This window comes from Perognathus longimembris, chromosome 14 (genome assembly GCF_023159225.1).
Source record: "Perognathus longimembris pacificus isolate PPM17 chromosome 14, ASM2315922v1, whole genome shotgun sequence".
Taxonomy (NCBI): domain Eukaryota; kingdom Metazoa; phylum Chordata; class Mammalia; order Rodentia; family Heteromyidae; genus Perognathus; species Perognathus longimembris.
In genome coordinates, this window is record NC_063174.1 from 56,134,080 (window position 1) to 56,150,287 (window position 16,208).

General features: G+C 47.7%; 1 protein-coding gene across 4 annotated transcripts in view; it reads right to left on the reverse strand.

Moving 5' to 3' along the window:
• Positions 1–807: 807 nt before the first annotated feature.
• The window catches only part of Dicer1 (dicer 1, ribonuclease III), a 64,253-nt gene continuing 48,852 nt past the window's right edge, over positions 808–16,208 (reverse strand). For all 4 annotated transcript variants that reach the window (XM_048362937.1, XM_048362936.1, XM_048362938.1 and 1 more), the window contains 6 exons: positions 13,177–13,332; positions 9,132–10,026; positions 7,456–7,724; positions 5,264–5,426; positions 5,109–5,184; positions 808–4,746 (listed from right to left, as the gene is read on the reverse strand). In XM_048362937.1, the coding sequence (XP_048218894.1) occupies positions 4,584–4,746; positions 5,109–5,184; positions 5,264–5,426; positions 7,456–7,724; positions 9,132–10,026; positions 13,177–13,332 (1,722 nt within the window). In that variant the 3' untranslated portion in view covers positions 808–4,583. The remainder of the gene's footprint in view (positions 4,747–5,108; positions 5,185–5,263; positions 5,427–7,455; positions 7,725–9,131; positions 10,027–13,176; positions 13,333–16,208) is intronic.

Here is a 16,208-nt window from a genome sequence, read left to right on the forward strand (position 1 = left end):
TGACACCTAGGCAGGCAGCACGCGCCCAGATACGCAGGATTAAAATGCACGCACCTTTCCCCCTGTTTAATTTGAAACAATCAGGAGGGGGGGAAAGGAAGGGACTCGCTTTCACTTACAAAGGAGAGCTTCCATTTCTTCCTCATTGTCAGAGTTCAGCTGGGGGATTCCTCTTAGTGCTTTGTTTACTGACTTAAAAGAAGGGTGGGTGAAGAACTTGAATTCTGGAATAACATACTGGAAATGTGGCCTAAAAGTCTGCCAATGAACTTGCTGTCCACAGTTTCAAAACAAGGCAATTCACGTCAAGCACCTCCCGCACCTCCCGGGGAGCTGACGCCCAGCGTCGCGCGTGAGCACCCACGGGCCCTGCTCGAGTCTGGACGAAGATGGCTGTTCCCAGGCAGGCGGACAGGAGGCAGGACCCGGGAAACAAGATGCTACTAAAGTAACGTGCTGGTGGCTCACTGAATCCTGGCTAGTCCGGAAGCGGGGACCTGAGCGTCTCCACGGGAACCAGCCCAGCCAGGAAAGTCGATGAGATTCCTAGTTCCCACTAAGCACCAAAAAAGGCCCCAAGTGGAGCTAAGGTTCAAGTGGTAGAGAGCCGAACAAAAAGCTCAGGGAAGAAAAAGCATTCCGCCCCAAAGCCTTGCAGCCCCAAGTTCAGACACCAACACTGGCACCCCCTTCCCCCCCCCAAAACAACCATTTTCACATGCCTTGCCACGGAATTAAAGCATTCCAAAGATGCTATCGTGATTTACACGTCACTGCCCTCTTGATTAAAGAAGAAAGAAGTACATGCCAAGTGAACAGACCATACTTTATTGGAGATTTGCTTGGCTACAATTATTACAAAACAAAAACCAAAACCCAAGAAGCCCCCCCGCGGAGGGGGCTGAGACCCCTAAGGTGCAGGCTGCAGCTTGCCCGTGTGCTGGTGGGGAGCCCGGCTGCGTGGGCTCTGTGATCTCCGTCCCCCCCCCCCCCCCCCAAGAGCAGAGCAGGCGGCCTCTCTCCCTCTTCATCTCCATCTGCACTTTGGCTGTGCAACCTGCGGCCACCTCGAACCAAGTGCATCTGCAGAGTTTCAATCATCAAGCACAAACAGTGGTTAGAAAACACTCACAAGCCGGCTGGGAAAAGTCGCCCTCGCGGCCGGCGGACAAGACAACGGCCCCAATGCCGACGCCTCCATTTTATTACGAGCAGAAAAATCATCTGCTTACTCTCGGTCTTAAACGTGTCTTTAAAACTTCTCACGTACCATAGAAAATAAAGGGATTTTATTTGGAAATAATTCAACTCCAGAAAAGCAGTTGGAAAAATATACCTATGTGGGTGTCATTAAAATAACCAGAGGTGACACTCGCGGCCTGAGTCCGAGGACTCAGACACAGCTCCAGGCTGCACGAGGACGCTCAAGTCCCAGGCCGCCCGCGGGCTCCAGTTGTGTGCAAAAGGCTTAGATGCCCTGGCCGAGCAAGAAGGGGAGTGGAAACGAGCAGGGCCTGGGGGCCCGCGAGGCGGCCGTGGGAACAGTGGTGGCGAGAAGCAAACCCGCAGACCCAAGCGGCCGCCGGGGAGCAGCCACGGGGAGAAAGGAAAGGGAGCAGTCTTAGGGGGTCATTACACGAGTGTGAGAGGTCACCCTCCACTTAATCGTTTCACAGAAAGCAAAAGGAGAAATGTAACATTTAAACACATCATTAAGAATTCAGTTCACAAATCTCTGCCATCGTTTCACACATAGTACAAATGCCACAGACAGAAACGACCTATTTCGGTTGTGCAAGTATCCGACACATGGCAGGCGTGACGACGATCTTTTGCAATTCCGGAAGATCAAAACAGCAGCAAGGCCAAACCCCACCCCCCCCCCGCCCCCCGCTCTCAGGTATAATAAGAACTTGTTTTGTTTTCTTGAAATGAGGTAAAGAGTGGAAGCAAGTGCAAGGCCGACCGGTGCCACGTGAACAGAAGAGCGAGGAAAGGCGATGTCAGAGGCAGGAGCGAGGACTGCGGGCAAGGTCATCCAAGACACAAAAGACATTCGCAACGAAGGCTCAAGCCAAGGAGCTGCGCGCGGCCAGCACAAGGAATCCCTGCAGTTGCTTTTTCAGGTTGTGTCCCACCAGTCCTTACACACGGCGGGGCGGGGGGGGGGGGGGGAACCTCAGCGATGGCTCCCCCCTTACATTCTGCCTCCCGCTGGGAGAGGGGCATGCTGAGCGGGGGAGGGGAGATCACACTGCCCTAAAGGAGGGCTCTTCCAGAGAGGGCCATTTCTTTTTTTTCTTAACGGAACCCAGGGAAAAGTCCACAGCATTAACAGCACAACAGAAGCGCTCCGAACCATTTCCTATGTCTAACTCCAACTTGTTATTTTTTAACTTGGTCACCAGGGGATCAGAGAATGTTTCAAACTGTGAGTCAAATTAATTTCAGCTATTTTTTTCTCTGACAAAATACAAGCGTGAAAGAGCTGAAACGTGCAGCTGATAAGACCCTCTGAATGGTAGCAGGAAATTTGCACCACCGAGGATGGATGACCTAATCACATCCGAGTCTGAACTTTTTAATATTAACAACAAAAATTGCTCTTCTTAAAGGTTACAAAATAGATGGAGGCATTTTTCTCCTGCCAGAAATCGTAACTGTGAAACAATCTGATTTTGGTGCCAAGAAGCAAGAGACTCCCTTCCCAGTGAGATAAACGCAGACACAATGCCAAGCCCTTGGCTCCTGGCCTCTGGGGGCTTCTAAATCAAGACCTGTGATGGGCCCACAAGCCCCCCTCACCCACAAAGCCACGTACGTCCTGCCCCTGCGAAACGAGACAGTTATGCAGGTCAAGAATCACTTGGTTTTAACTTGCCGTGATCTCTCATGCTAATGTTGTTTTAAAAATATTTAGACATCTAAAGTTCAAAATTAAAATATTTAAACAATGAATCAGTTATTAATTTGCTAAAAAAGAATCATTTAGTCACTGAGATCTCCACTTAGGTGTCGGATGGGGGACCCCGACCGATCCCCGAGAAGCCCCCCCTCTTCCCGTCCCTCAGGGCAGCCTCGTGTCTCTGCAGGTGCAGAGGCCGCGTGTCGCGGAACACAGAAACGCAGCATCCGTCTCAACTCCAGAAGGGCGCGCGGGCAAACAAGGCCTCGTGGGCTCAGCCCTGCGCTTGCTCCTGGGCTCAGCTTCCTTACACTTCAAGCACAACGAACAGGGCAAATTGCAGCAAGCCTCCACCGGCACAGCTTTCAGAGGGTAAATTAAGAGGTATTATAGTTACAGTGCAAAAAAAAAAAAAAATGAAAATTTCAAGCACAATACATAAACATAGCACCAAACAGGGAAAATGCATGCAAAAGGAAAGAAAAACTGAGGTATTTAAGTGAAGAGTGCCTATGAGTCTAATGAAAGAAACTTAGGCAAAAGCCTAATTTTTGTTTCCTTTTTCTCAAGATGGAAGTAATGAGCTAGTTTAAGTTAGTGACTAAAATCACAGATGTATCAAAATGATGGCAGTTTATGGCAAAGGTTAAAGTTCGTGTCGCTGACCGCACGGCCTGGCTAGCTGAGGTGTGCACGCAGCCTGGCAGAAGCTGGGGGTGAGGGTGGGCCCCCCAGCACAGGCAGGGCAGGGCTCCCCGCTGCGGTCCAGAGAAAGTCTGCAGCATTCTGAGGGGTGATATGTCTACGGGGTACGTGTTAGGGCAACAGCTTACAGGCAAAATTCTTTGCCACAGAAATTCCAGCAGTGGAATTCTCTAGCAGGAATTTTTTGTTTTTTGTAACATAGAATATTTAGCCCAAATTACTTTTTCTATTATGATATCTGCTTTTTAAAATGTCTTCGGTCCACGTGACACATTCTAGCACGATCCCGCAGTATGTTACAAGTGTACAGTGAACTGTCCATCTCGGTCTCAACATCCCAGGCTTAATAAAATCAAGGAGATAGAAAACAACTTGTTCCAAAACTGATCAGAATTAAACAGCCATGAAGTTTTCACTTTTAAGGCAAGGACCTTTTTAGGACTATGTGGCATCAGAAACTCAGTGTCGACTCACCGACTCACCAGGCAGTGGTGGTTCAAGTGTCCCTACTACTACGCCACAGCGACTCACGGGCACAGCCTGGGGGCAGAGGCGACACGGGCCCCGTCTCGCTCCCGGGGCGCGGTGAGCACCGCTCCACAAACTCAGCACGGTCAGGGCTCTGTGGGAGTCTAGGAAGGCGGAGCATTGCGCTCCATGGTCTTCTAACACGAAGCAAAAGCTGACAGAGACAGACGCAAAAGAGAACTAAAAGCAACCCGAGAAACCTGTCCACCAGTCCTTCCAGCACTAGCTAAATGTCATGATTAAAGCACTCTTGTGATTTCAACAAAGCAGGAGTGAGGAAAGAAGACAAGATTGTGTTTGCGCAAAAAACTAAAACTACAATTAGTTCCAAAAATTTTATACATTACGTTAAATGTTTTTATTCTGTTATCTATCCTGTTATCAAACAAGCTTTCGAGTCTGCCTCGGGCTCTCTCCGGTCCGGCCCCTCCTCCGGCGCCCCCGGTCAGCTGGGAAGCTGAGGCTGGTTCGCTTTGAGGCTGCGGAGGGCTCTTCTCGCCGCGGCAGATTTGGCAATCCTGTAACTCCGGCCGACACCTTTAAATTTCCCCTTTCCTACGACTTCCACGGTGACTCTGACCTTCCCGTCGTAAGTTCTCTCGGCCGGGCTGTAAAAAGTCCAGACAGCTTGAATTAGCAGTCAGAAGTATTTATTATGATTGTCAGTCAGCGCGGGGCGGGCGCTCGGGGCCGGAGCCCCACACTCGAGCAGCCGCGGCACAAAGGAAGCGGGCCTCGGGACTAAAGCACGTCACCCACGGGCCCCGGTTTTGTCCCAAACACAGCTCTGCTTTATGAAAACAAAAAGAAGAAACAGAGCAGTCAATCCGAATGAGGGTGGAAATTGGATAAGAGTGTGCCCCAGTGTAAATACTGTTCACAATCACTGCTTGGTGGTACCTTTGAGAACTTCCCGCTTTTGTGCAGGTGGCCCCTCCCCTCCCCTCCCCTCCCCCAATTTTCTCCTTACCTAAATTTGGCCGTTTCTGGTTCCATTTCAAGCAGTTCTCTCACTGGAGAACGAGGCACATTTGCAGAGAACTTTTCTGTAATCAAAATGGAAGAGCGGTGTGAGTGATGGGCGCGGGGCGTCTGGGCTGCGCGGGCCGCGCGGAGCCGCCGTACCTATGAGCGGGCGCATCATGGGGTAGTACACCTGCCACACCGTCTCCAGCGACATGCCGCTGTCCATGTAGATGGCGCCGGCCAGGGACTCGAAGATGTCCCCCATGGCCTTTGGAACTTCAATGTCTTCTTCCTTCTCCTCGTCCTCCTCGGATCTCCTGAGCTGTCACAGAGAGCATGACGTGTAAACACACAGCTCATTTCGAATGACTTTTAACCAATTATTCGTCATTTCTTTAACCATGACAACAATACCAGAATTTGGGGCACCCCTGCTATTCACAAAGAAGAAAAAGTCTCCACTCCCAGTGGTCTAAACCTAGAAAAGGGGAAACAAATGCTTCTAAGTTAAAACACAAGCTAGTGTAAGCCCACTGGAGAGAGAGCGCAACCCGTGTGTGGAAAGCCCCCTTTCCCCTGCACTCCTAACCCGAGGCTCCCAGCACAGCACGGCGCTGCTCTGTTCACGCCTGTGACTGAGCAGTTCCTTCTGGAAGGGTTCCCACCAGGCTTCCTTTTCATTAAATCGCTTAACACATGTTCACTACAATAAAGTGTCTGACACATAATGAACATCCGAATGAGTAGGCTAAAATCTTATGTGGACATCCGTACATAGGAAAAACACTTTTAAAAGTCCACAATTGGTTGAGACTGAAATTCTGTCCCCCAAAACTTCTCTTAGAAAGGTAACTGGATATAGCAATCTACCCAGCACACCTGTACTGGCGGTCACCCATGCCAGCAGTCGTGCCGTCGGGACAGCACACGTAGGAAAAGGGCAGACCGCTGCCCGACACAATTCCCCTCCGCGCCTCGCCTCCCGGCAGCAGCGCCATACATCCCAAGTGCTCAACGTGCTTATTCCTGAGCAAGCCTAATTTGACAACTTCAGTTCATGTGCTGGTTTACTTGTATTTTCTAGCTGAATAACCAGTCTTTGGGAAAGGGATATATAGAGTAGAGGAACATGTTAGCTTTCAACGAATTGCTTAGGCACACCAAGTTGCAATGCTGCCTTAGTGCTCACATCTCACGGTTGGGGAACAGAAAGGAATTCTAGAACTTAAAAAGTGGAATTCTCTCACTTCACAGCTGAGGAATTGAAGACCTGCAACAGAGAGACTTCCTCAAGATCAAATATTGAACTAGGAAAGCCAGACCATGACATTTCCATACATTTTTATAACTTCTACACATCTGTTTATACGAACAAAGAGAAGGAATGAACAAAAGCTCGCAGGCTCAGTATGGCCCCTGGCATCCGAAGAGAACTTAAACCTAATTGTACCAAATCCCTCCCATCCAGAGCTTGGGCTCCCAGAGCCTGACGCCAGCAATGGACAGCGTGAGGGTGGAGTTCCCGGGGGCCTGACCGCTGGCTGTGGAGGAGCGCGAGCTGTGCCCTTCAGTGACATCTGCCCCGCGGTGAAACTCCAAGACCCACAAAAGCCAAAGGACTCCACCACCCCCAGCAACACTTGGGGTACTTAGAGAGAAGTCACAAAGGAACACAAGAGCCATCAGGAATCAATTCTTGAACTCTTTGAAAGAAATCTACAAAAACAAGAAAATAACCTGAGTGCCGTCCTAGTGCCACGAAGGCAGATGAGCACTGAGGAGACCCCCTACCCCCTTCCCTACAAAGCAAAGCGGAGCCCGGGGCACACGCCCACATTAGCTGCTCACCAAAGAACCTTCGGCTCAACTCTCAAGAGATGCCTCTCCGGTTCCAATGGTTTCGAAATGCCATTTCCCCACTTCTAGCAAAGCAGACGGCACACCTGTGATGCTTACCAGAGACACCAGCCAGACTCCAACCCGTCAAACACACGGAGACGGCACACCAGCCAAGGAGGTGCAACGGCCCCATGGGCAAGCGGAGGTGCGCCCATGTGGCTTACCTCTACCCTGGAAGCCTAGCGAGGGCCAAGGACGGGAAGGAACTCAGAAGCCCACTCTTCCTCCTGCCTGAAGGGCCTCGTGGGCCATGGAGTGGGCAGGCAGGTCTCAAGGCCACCTGGGCCCCACACGCGCCTCTCTGTTCCTGACAGCGTGTGAGCTGCAGTCACCGGCCCTGGCCTTCGGTCGTCCCTCTGGTCAGTCATGAAGTCAGAGCTCAGATTACTGAGGCTTCTGGCTGGCTGGCTTCCTTCAACACAGTATTCGGCGTATTTTCAAACAGTACTGACCTCAGAATCCATGCCCTGCATCTCATTCTTCTCCAGCTGGAACTGCACGAAGTCATCGATGACGTGGAAGAGCTCGGGGGAGACGGCTTTGAAGTACTTGTGGTAGTCATACTTCACAGCCAGCGAAGCGAAGATGGTGTTGTTGACCAGAGCGGAGCGCAGGTCGGTCAGGACCCCTGGGGAGTGCTGTCGAGGGTCTTCATAAAGGTGCTTGGTTATGAGGTAGTCCAAAATCGCATCTCCCAGGAATTCTAAGCGCTGGTAACAATCTGCACAGGAGCAGAGACATTACTCAGCCTCGGCAGCCCAGCCTCTCACCCCATCTTCCTCCGTGAGATCACACTCAACAGCTTACTAAAGCCTCTGGAAATCAGGTTCTGCTGTCAACTTATGGACACGCGCATGCATACAAACTAGGGTCAAAAAGCTTCAAGTGACTATTAGGAAAGAAATGATTTTCCAGGTGCCATCTCGACCACACCTCCAGGCAGGCACTGAGAACCACTGGCACGCTGTCACCTTAGTTTACACCACACATGGCACACATGTGGCACACACTCTGCTCTGCTGCTGTCACTACACGGCGTTGTGCTTTGGAATGTGTGGATAAATGATACCATTTCTCACCATGCCTGGCCACACGGGTCACACACAGTGACAGCTGGAAGAAGAGGACCCACTTCCCAGCATGAGCTGAAATACCGACTCTGATACAAACCAAGACACTAAGAAGAGTCACAGAACTCAGCAAGGACCTTGGCAAAAATGGCTGTCAAAATGTGAGAGACTCTCAGAGCTAAGCAACATCTTGCATTTTTCACAGTGATTAGAGGAGGAAACCAAAGCAGGCAGGAAGAGGCTGGGCTCCAGGACTCCAGCAAGGGTAGAGAAGAGGGATGGAAGTTGTGTGCCTGTTCTTCTCCATGAAGAAAAGTAGCCTTTATTTACTCAGTAAGCCGGTTTCCTAACCAGAATCAGAGTCACAGACTTTTGGTTTTATATTTTACAGATCATCTTAGCCTACACTGCTTTTATTCCAGAAACAACAACTCTAGACTTGTTTTGGCATTCTAGATTCAAACATGTACCATCCACATACAGAAAACAAAACCTAGTCACAAGCTGAGGGTAATTTTCAATTGAGGGACTTAGTGCTTCTTGTAATCCTTATGGGTTAGGAGCATATTTAAATGAAGGAAGAAAAGAGAGCACAACAAAAACCTAAACATGAGAGCAGAGCCAGCCTTCCTGTGAAACAGTGTCTACTAACCTTTCCATTTTTAGGTTTACAAACCTCAAAGAGGGACTCTGACTCATCTAGGAGGAACGGAGAGCTGGGGATCGGTGAAGACCCCTGAGCAGCGCTGAATACGCAGGAAGAAGGCATGGGTGGGAGCGCACAGCAAACGTGTGAAATGCCACGGCTTACGTTCCTCCATGGGGCACATCAAATGAAGTCAGGGCAAGCACGCCACATCCCCACACTGCCTAAGCTTCTAAGCAGTTTTTCTCCCCCAAAAGATAGGAAAATAAAGATTTCTCTTTTCTTTAGCTCTCTCCCAACACGCTTGAATTTAGCACTCAGACTGTCCCCACACAAATCATTTTTTCTAAGACCCAAATAATGCGTCTGGCAGCATTTCCGGGTCAGGGCGGGCGTGGCGTGGGCTCCTTACCTGTGATGGTGTTGTAGTGGTACGAGGCGTGTGTGAAGGCCTGCAGAAGGTAAGCCTTGTTCTTGAATCTGTAGCTGATCTTCGTCTCGAAGTTCTCGAAGCCCGATATCAGGTGGTTCAGGGTTTTATCTGCATCTGGGTGGTCAAACATACACCTGGGTGGGATCTTCAGAGAGCCGTACTCCAGGCCCATGCGCCCTGCGGAGCGGGGGCCGGCCGCTGGGGCTGCGGCGGCGGGGCTCCCTGAAGGGCTCCTTTGTTGGCTGCCGCCGAGGTCCCGGGCAGTCTTTTTCATGACCGGGAGCACCTTCAGCCCCAGGGAGCAGAGGAAAAGCTGCGCGGCCCGCTCCCCGCAGCTGGTCAGGTAGCAGCCCAGCAGGGCCTCCACGCAGTCTGCGATGCTCTTGTCGGCGATGCACTGCTCCGTGTGCAGGTCGTAGGAGATCGACTGCTTCCCCGTGTCCACCCCACAGTTCTCTTCGGATGGATTCCAGAACCCCACCACGAAGTCGTCCTCTTCAACAACTTTGCTAGGGTCCAGATAGCACATTGCATCCCAGGAGCTGTAGTCGAAATCCTCCAGGTCGGGGGCAAACGGCATGCTGCCACTCCCTAAGGAGGATTTCTTGGGCATTTTCCATTCATATGCAGAATCCGTGGTGGAAAAGGGAGAGAGAGAAATTTTCTTTACAAAAGCTCCTGACCCCATCAACATGTTGTCTATGAACTGAATATGCTCTTGGTCGTACTCCAGGAAGTCGTCTTCATACTCGGCCTCCTCCTTGGGAGCCCTCCAGGGCAGGTCCTCCTCCTCTTCCTCCTCTTCCTCCTCCTCCTCTTCCTCCTCCTCACAGTCCTCATCCAATTTGCCATTTGCCAGCAGGCGGTCTTTTGTCTGAAATGGGGGGTGAAGAAGGAGGGGAAACATAGCTGCTGTTTTTAAAAGGGTTTGAAACTCAATAAAAGCAAGGGTTATGGATAATTTCAAATGACAACCACAAATACTGAAAGGCAACTTTAAAATCATGACCATTTGTTTTCAATTAACATAAAATAAGTTATTTAATCATATAAACAAAAGTAAAACATGTTCTTTGAATGTTCATTTTCTAGGTTATAAAATGACCTCTGGGCAGTAGAAAGCTGTAAGTTACGAGTCCTGAACAAGGACATAAAGTTCAAATGGACGCCCACGAGGGCAAGTCTCTGGGGGAGTCTGACTCAGGCCCACGCACCGAGGGACCCACAGGTCCCCCACCCACAATCTCCTAAAACCCAGTGGCCTGACTTCCAGAAAGATTTTCAAATGAACAGAATGAAATTCCAGGCAAAGGAGTATTAAATTTTCAAGTAAGAATATAATATTAAAGCAGATGAAATTATCTTCAAAACTTTGTAACACTAAGAATGTGCAGAAGGATTTTATAATAAAAGCTTTCTCTCTCTATTGCCATTGCAAATCACAGGACATTTGCTACATCATAAAACTAAACTATTTTGCCTAAAAATAAAAGTGATCACGGAAGTAAAGCACTGAACTGAGAAGTCACCTTTTCCCTCTGCTCTGAGCTGTAGTGATCAGGGAAGCCCCTTACAGCATAACTGACAAAAACAGGAGAAAACTTACCCTTACATGAAACACGACAACTCAGTTTCTGCCAAAAGATCTTTGCTAATTCCAATTACTTTGACAAAAGCTTATTCATGAATGACAACTTTAATAATGGAGGAGGCTACAGTAATGATAGAACTTTTGTGCAGTTAGAAAGATGCCCAATTTCTGTTACACAGTAAACATATCCTAGGACATGTGTGTGCACATTCAAACACACATCCACAGAGAATACACAATACCACTTTACTTTGGGGAAAAAGCGGGAGAGTATACTTTCAATTTTAACTGTAACAACTTTCCAGAGTATTTGGAAAAAATTATTTTCAAACTTTTTTTCAAGCATTTAAAAAATGGAAAAGTTAATTTTAAACCAGATTCAAAAGAGATTGAAACACTATATTTCTTTGAAAAGAAAATTATAGCAGTGAGGCTAGCCATATAACTATGTATCGTGCACTGTTTTTTAATTAAAAATGAAACTTTTGACGAATAAAGAGGAATACTAAAAGAAACGACAGTGGCAGACCTCAAGGAACTATTTCCTGTCAACCCTCTGTATTTTTCCAAGGTAACATGAGATGGTTTTGACTATTGTTTGGACCTTAAGACCAAATAGGCCAAGTTGCAATTTAAAACCTCAAGCTGTATACTTTATAAAAATTTTAAAAATCCTTAAAAAAATCTCTAGTAAGGTGTGACCAAAACATTTAATGCTGACACAAAGGGATGGTTTTATTGCAAATAAACAGCCTGACCATGGGCAAAGATTTATAAAGCCTAGTTTTCAGAGTCTTCATCCACTAAGGAGTGGGTTCAACCTCACAAAATGAGGTTCTTTCTCCCAGGAGAACTTCATATGCCAAGGTGCCACCAGTATCAATCGCTGAGGAGATAAGCCAGAACAGAAAGGGCACATCAAAACCACTATGGCTTTCCAACAAAATGCAAAGGACCACTGCAGAACCTGTGGCTCCCTAAGTCAGAGTCTGAGCTGTGTTTTCAGTGCATCAAACCAAAGTGCCAAGTCATAGGAACATTAAGAAAAGCAAGAACTCTATACTGCATCTGTACAAATCCACATAAAACCAAACCACATGGCAGTATCACTTTTATGTGATTAATATTTTTGAAGAGTCAACAATATCATGAAATGACATTCATAGATTATTACTGTTATTGGAGTTTTGCTTCAGAGAAATGCAGTAATGTTCAAAATTGACACATTTTCTGAGGTTTTATATATTCTAAATCAATAGCTAATGCCAGTTTTCCAATTTAACTTGCATTTAAATATTATCTTAATGCTTTTCCACGTAAGTTCCATTTCTGTGATAAGTCAAATATGACATGAATTCTATGTTCAACAAGCCAGGCATGGTGGGGTACAACTGGAATCCCACTCAGGAGACTGAGGCAGGAGGATCTCGACTTCAATGTCAGCCAGAGTTACACAGTGGAACTCGGTCTCCAATAACAACAAAAAGGACTAGAGGTAAGGCTCAAGTGGTAGAGGCCCCCTACTCCAAACCCAAGCACTGTCAAACAAGAACAAAAAAGTAAACACGCAAAACACACAAGAACCAGAAAAAACACTCGACAAGCCGGCAGAAGTCAGAATAGAATAGAGTAAGTTACCTGCAAATATTTAAGATTTATCTAGGAGAAGCATGTCAGAAACAAAGGAAATACTATTTAGAAAAGACAACATTTCTTTGGAACTGAAGTAGCACAAGCCAATTTTTCATGCGCTCCAAGTGAACCCGGGCAAGCAAGCTGCCAGAAGGATGGCTGCGAGCTCGTTCTACCTCAGGACGGCGGGTCAGCGAGGCAGAGGCCTCCCGGCTGCCCCCTGGCGGCCTCCGGACAAGACGAAGGGAAGCAGCGCTGCTAATACGCTAAGTCTTCCCAAGCCATTAGCAAGGCTGAAGTTATTTCCACGAGACTACAACAGAGGAGAGGCGGTTCCTTCAGATCATAGGAGGAGAAGCAGTCCCCAGAAAGCCCTGAACTAGCAAAGCTGGCTGGTACTGAAATGAATTATTTTAGCCATGGCCTGGCAATAACAAGTCAGGGAAAAGTCGTTTCATTCAACAGAACTAATAGGAAAAGAAAGGAAACTGGGGGAGGTTGGCTTTTCTTTTTAAATCAAAACATAACATCTGCCTCTGAAAAAGGACGGTAACAAAAGAAATCATCCTCTACCAAAATGATACTAAATCTAAATTCAAAGAAAAGACAGTCTACTTAAATTATTCAATATACCAAACATCTTCTGTATTGTAAACATACCATGGAAGGGAGACAACCAAAAAAAAAAAAATCAAACAAAACAAGTTATCTTTAGTTACCCCCAAACCTACTATTTCATCTTTTCCCCACTTATCTGTATTACTTTTGTCTTGATTTACAATGCAACTAGGGAAAACTTACCATCTCATCTTTCCCCCACTTATCAGAGTTACTTCTGTCTTGATTTACCACATAGCCAGGGGGAAGCCAATTCACAGGGGGGTCAAATATGGACACCACCATGCGGCTGGGCAGTCCCTTCTTCTTGCCAAGGCGATACAGGTTACAGTTGCTGACCTTTAGCAGAAAAAAAAAATGCACAAGACACTTAGCCATAATCGGTCTAGCAGACCATGCATGGCCACTTAGTGTAGTCTAAATGTTCTTCATTATAATGGCCATGCTGTTTTTCTACATATGTGTGATGGGGTAAGAAGTTCAAATTCCCAAGTATTCTATATCTTATAGTGTTTCTGAATATAAAATGTAGTCCATAAAACTCTATTACACACAGATATATAATAAGTAATTTAGAAGGAACAATTCAATTTCAAAGTCTGCAAACAACTTGATGATGTATGATACAAACTGCTAGCTGAAACTACCAAAGAAGACAGGAAGAATCCACACCAATAAAATTGAGATATCACAATATTATCAATGAAAGGAGGGGTAATCTCTACTTACAAATTTCTAGTTATAAATGCTATCAACTCTAATTACAGATTTTCTAGGAAAAATTGGCAATGCACAGAACTACAACAATTTCATTACCCTAGAATCTACGACACAAATGCAATTTTAATTGTAACATTCTCTCTAAAACTATTCTTTTGTTTTGGACAGCTTTTTATGACATTGTTGTTGAACCATTTTTAAATGGAACAAAAGCTAATAAAGAGCATTTGTTTATTCACATCAATGAAACAGTCTTATTGTGTATCCTCTGGTAATTTCAATTTTCTTTTCCTAAGCCTCTATCCCTTCCCTAATTTTCTCCAAACACTGTATTTCTGTCTAGTGTTTTTCTAGGAGACTCCGGTCTAGAACTGTTGACCTCATTTCCATTTTCTCAGACTTGCTATTGAAGTATTCATGAGTTCTCTTCCCCGGAACTCAGCGGCTGCCTGCTGGGGGGGGGGGGATGGGGGGGTGAGCACATGCTGGTGGGTGGCCCTAGGCTAGGAATCCCAGCAGGAACCAGTCAGAGGTGTAGAGGAGCACATAGTGGGCTGTCAGAAAGAGAGCCTGTGGGAATCAGCACTCAGTGCTAAAGCACTCTCCTAGCTGCCTAAAGAGGAACTGACCCAAGGAAGTGCTGGGTTCCCTCATGCTATGAGAACAAAGCACCCCAAGGAAGAAAAGCAGGTTCAAAGCTGGTGGAAATGGGGCAGAACAGAGAGTGTAGGGGCTTGGTAATAGACAAAACTCACAGCAGGCAGAAAGAATCTAGCAGGTGAGAGATGAGCATCAGCGAAGGCAGTGGGCTGGGCGTGGACAGGGCAAAGCAGAGAGTGGGTGTTTAACTAAGTAAGGGGAGCAGGCAGAGTGTGGTCAGAGCCTGCCCGCGGGACGAGCCCTCAGAAGGGCAGAGGCAGGCCCAGTTATTCTGCAGAAAAGCAGGCAGGCTGGCCAGATGAATGAACAAACTTTGTCAATGAAAGGTACTGCCTTTCTAACCAAACAGACTATTCCTACTGAACAGTGTTGTTTCTATCTTTGTACTCCTGCAACCAGCTCCGTGAAAACAAACTCACCTAAGTTAAGGAGACCTACCTTCCAAAACCAAACTGACTCCTAAATTCGCAATTACCTGAATGGCTAACACGATATTCCCAGAGGTCTAAAACCGCCAACCCTAAACAATTTCCCAATTCCTCCCACTGTTGCTGTCCCCAGCTTTCCAGCACCACACAGAATCCTGGGCAGCCCCAGCCCCAGCCTGTCCTGGCTTCTCTGGGGTGAAAGTGCACTGCAGCCTCTGGCCCGGGCCAGCGCCTGCCCTCCCATAAGCTCAGCACACTTCGCAGGAAGCCATCACCATCTGTGTAAAATGGGGCTGTGGTATCAGCCCCTCGGAGCCCAGCTTGGAGGAAGTCACAGAGGACGCTTGTACAGGGCCCCGAGCTATGCCTGGGGCTGGACAGAACCAGAAGTGAACATGAAGCTCTTCACAGCAGCACTGGGCTGGGTCCCAGCCCTGCCCCCGGCTGGCCATGCGCCCTGGGGCCGGGCAGGGCAAGTCTCCAACCTCACCGTCCAGTCTCTGCCCTGGGGTAATGAAAGCATACAGCTCTCCAAACGGTTAGCTCAAGTTGTTTTTGCTGTGGCCACCACATACCTCTGCCCCTTCCTCATTTACAGAATTTACATTCTGCCTCTGCCTCTGCCTCTGCCTGGTGTGTTCCGGTGTCCAATCTGATACCACACTAATATTTCAAGAGATCATTTCACTAATATTTACAGTTCTGTGTTCAAACGTCCTTCAGGAGTGCCACAGCATTCACCCTAGGTACAAGTCCTCGCATGGCCCCACTCAGTCCACATGCTCCGGGTCTACACTCAGCTCCCATAGGGTGGGGGTCCCACCGAAAACTCTAAGCCTTCATCCTCCATGGCCCTCTGTGACTCTCAGGTAACGCTCCTTCCTCTATGTGATGGGTGGGTAGTGTTGGCTAAGGGGGCTCCAGCACCTCTTTTATTCATTATTCTGCCATACTAGGTTTAAGAGCACAGCTTTCTTTGGAACTACCAGCAATTGCTCCACTGTGGCTTCTTCCTCTGCTCCCAACACCAGGTAACTGTACTCTCTGAAGCCTGGGACTCCCCCTTGCAGGAATCTTGGAACGTGGTAGAGCTTTGCCAAAAAAGATGGCGTCTTACTACTGAGTCTACCTGGCCTTTCTCCCCGCTCCCCAGTTTACTTCTGTGCCCCAGGATCCGGGCACCACAAGCACTTGTACCATGAACTACAAGTCCATTGAAGTGAACTCCTGTCAATAAGTAAGCTGTAAACATAAATATTTACAGTAAGAAATAAGTATCTGTAAATATATCAGCTAGCCTCCAAGCCCGAGCTGTTATCAGCAGAAAGCACTCATCCCCTGGGGGAGGCTTAACTTCAACTGGTCTGGTGGAAGGGCAGCACAGCGCACGCACGTGGCCTGAGCAAT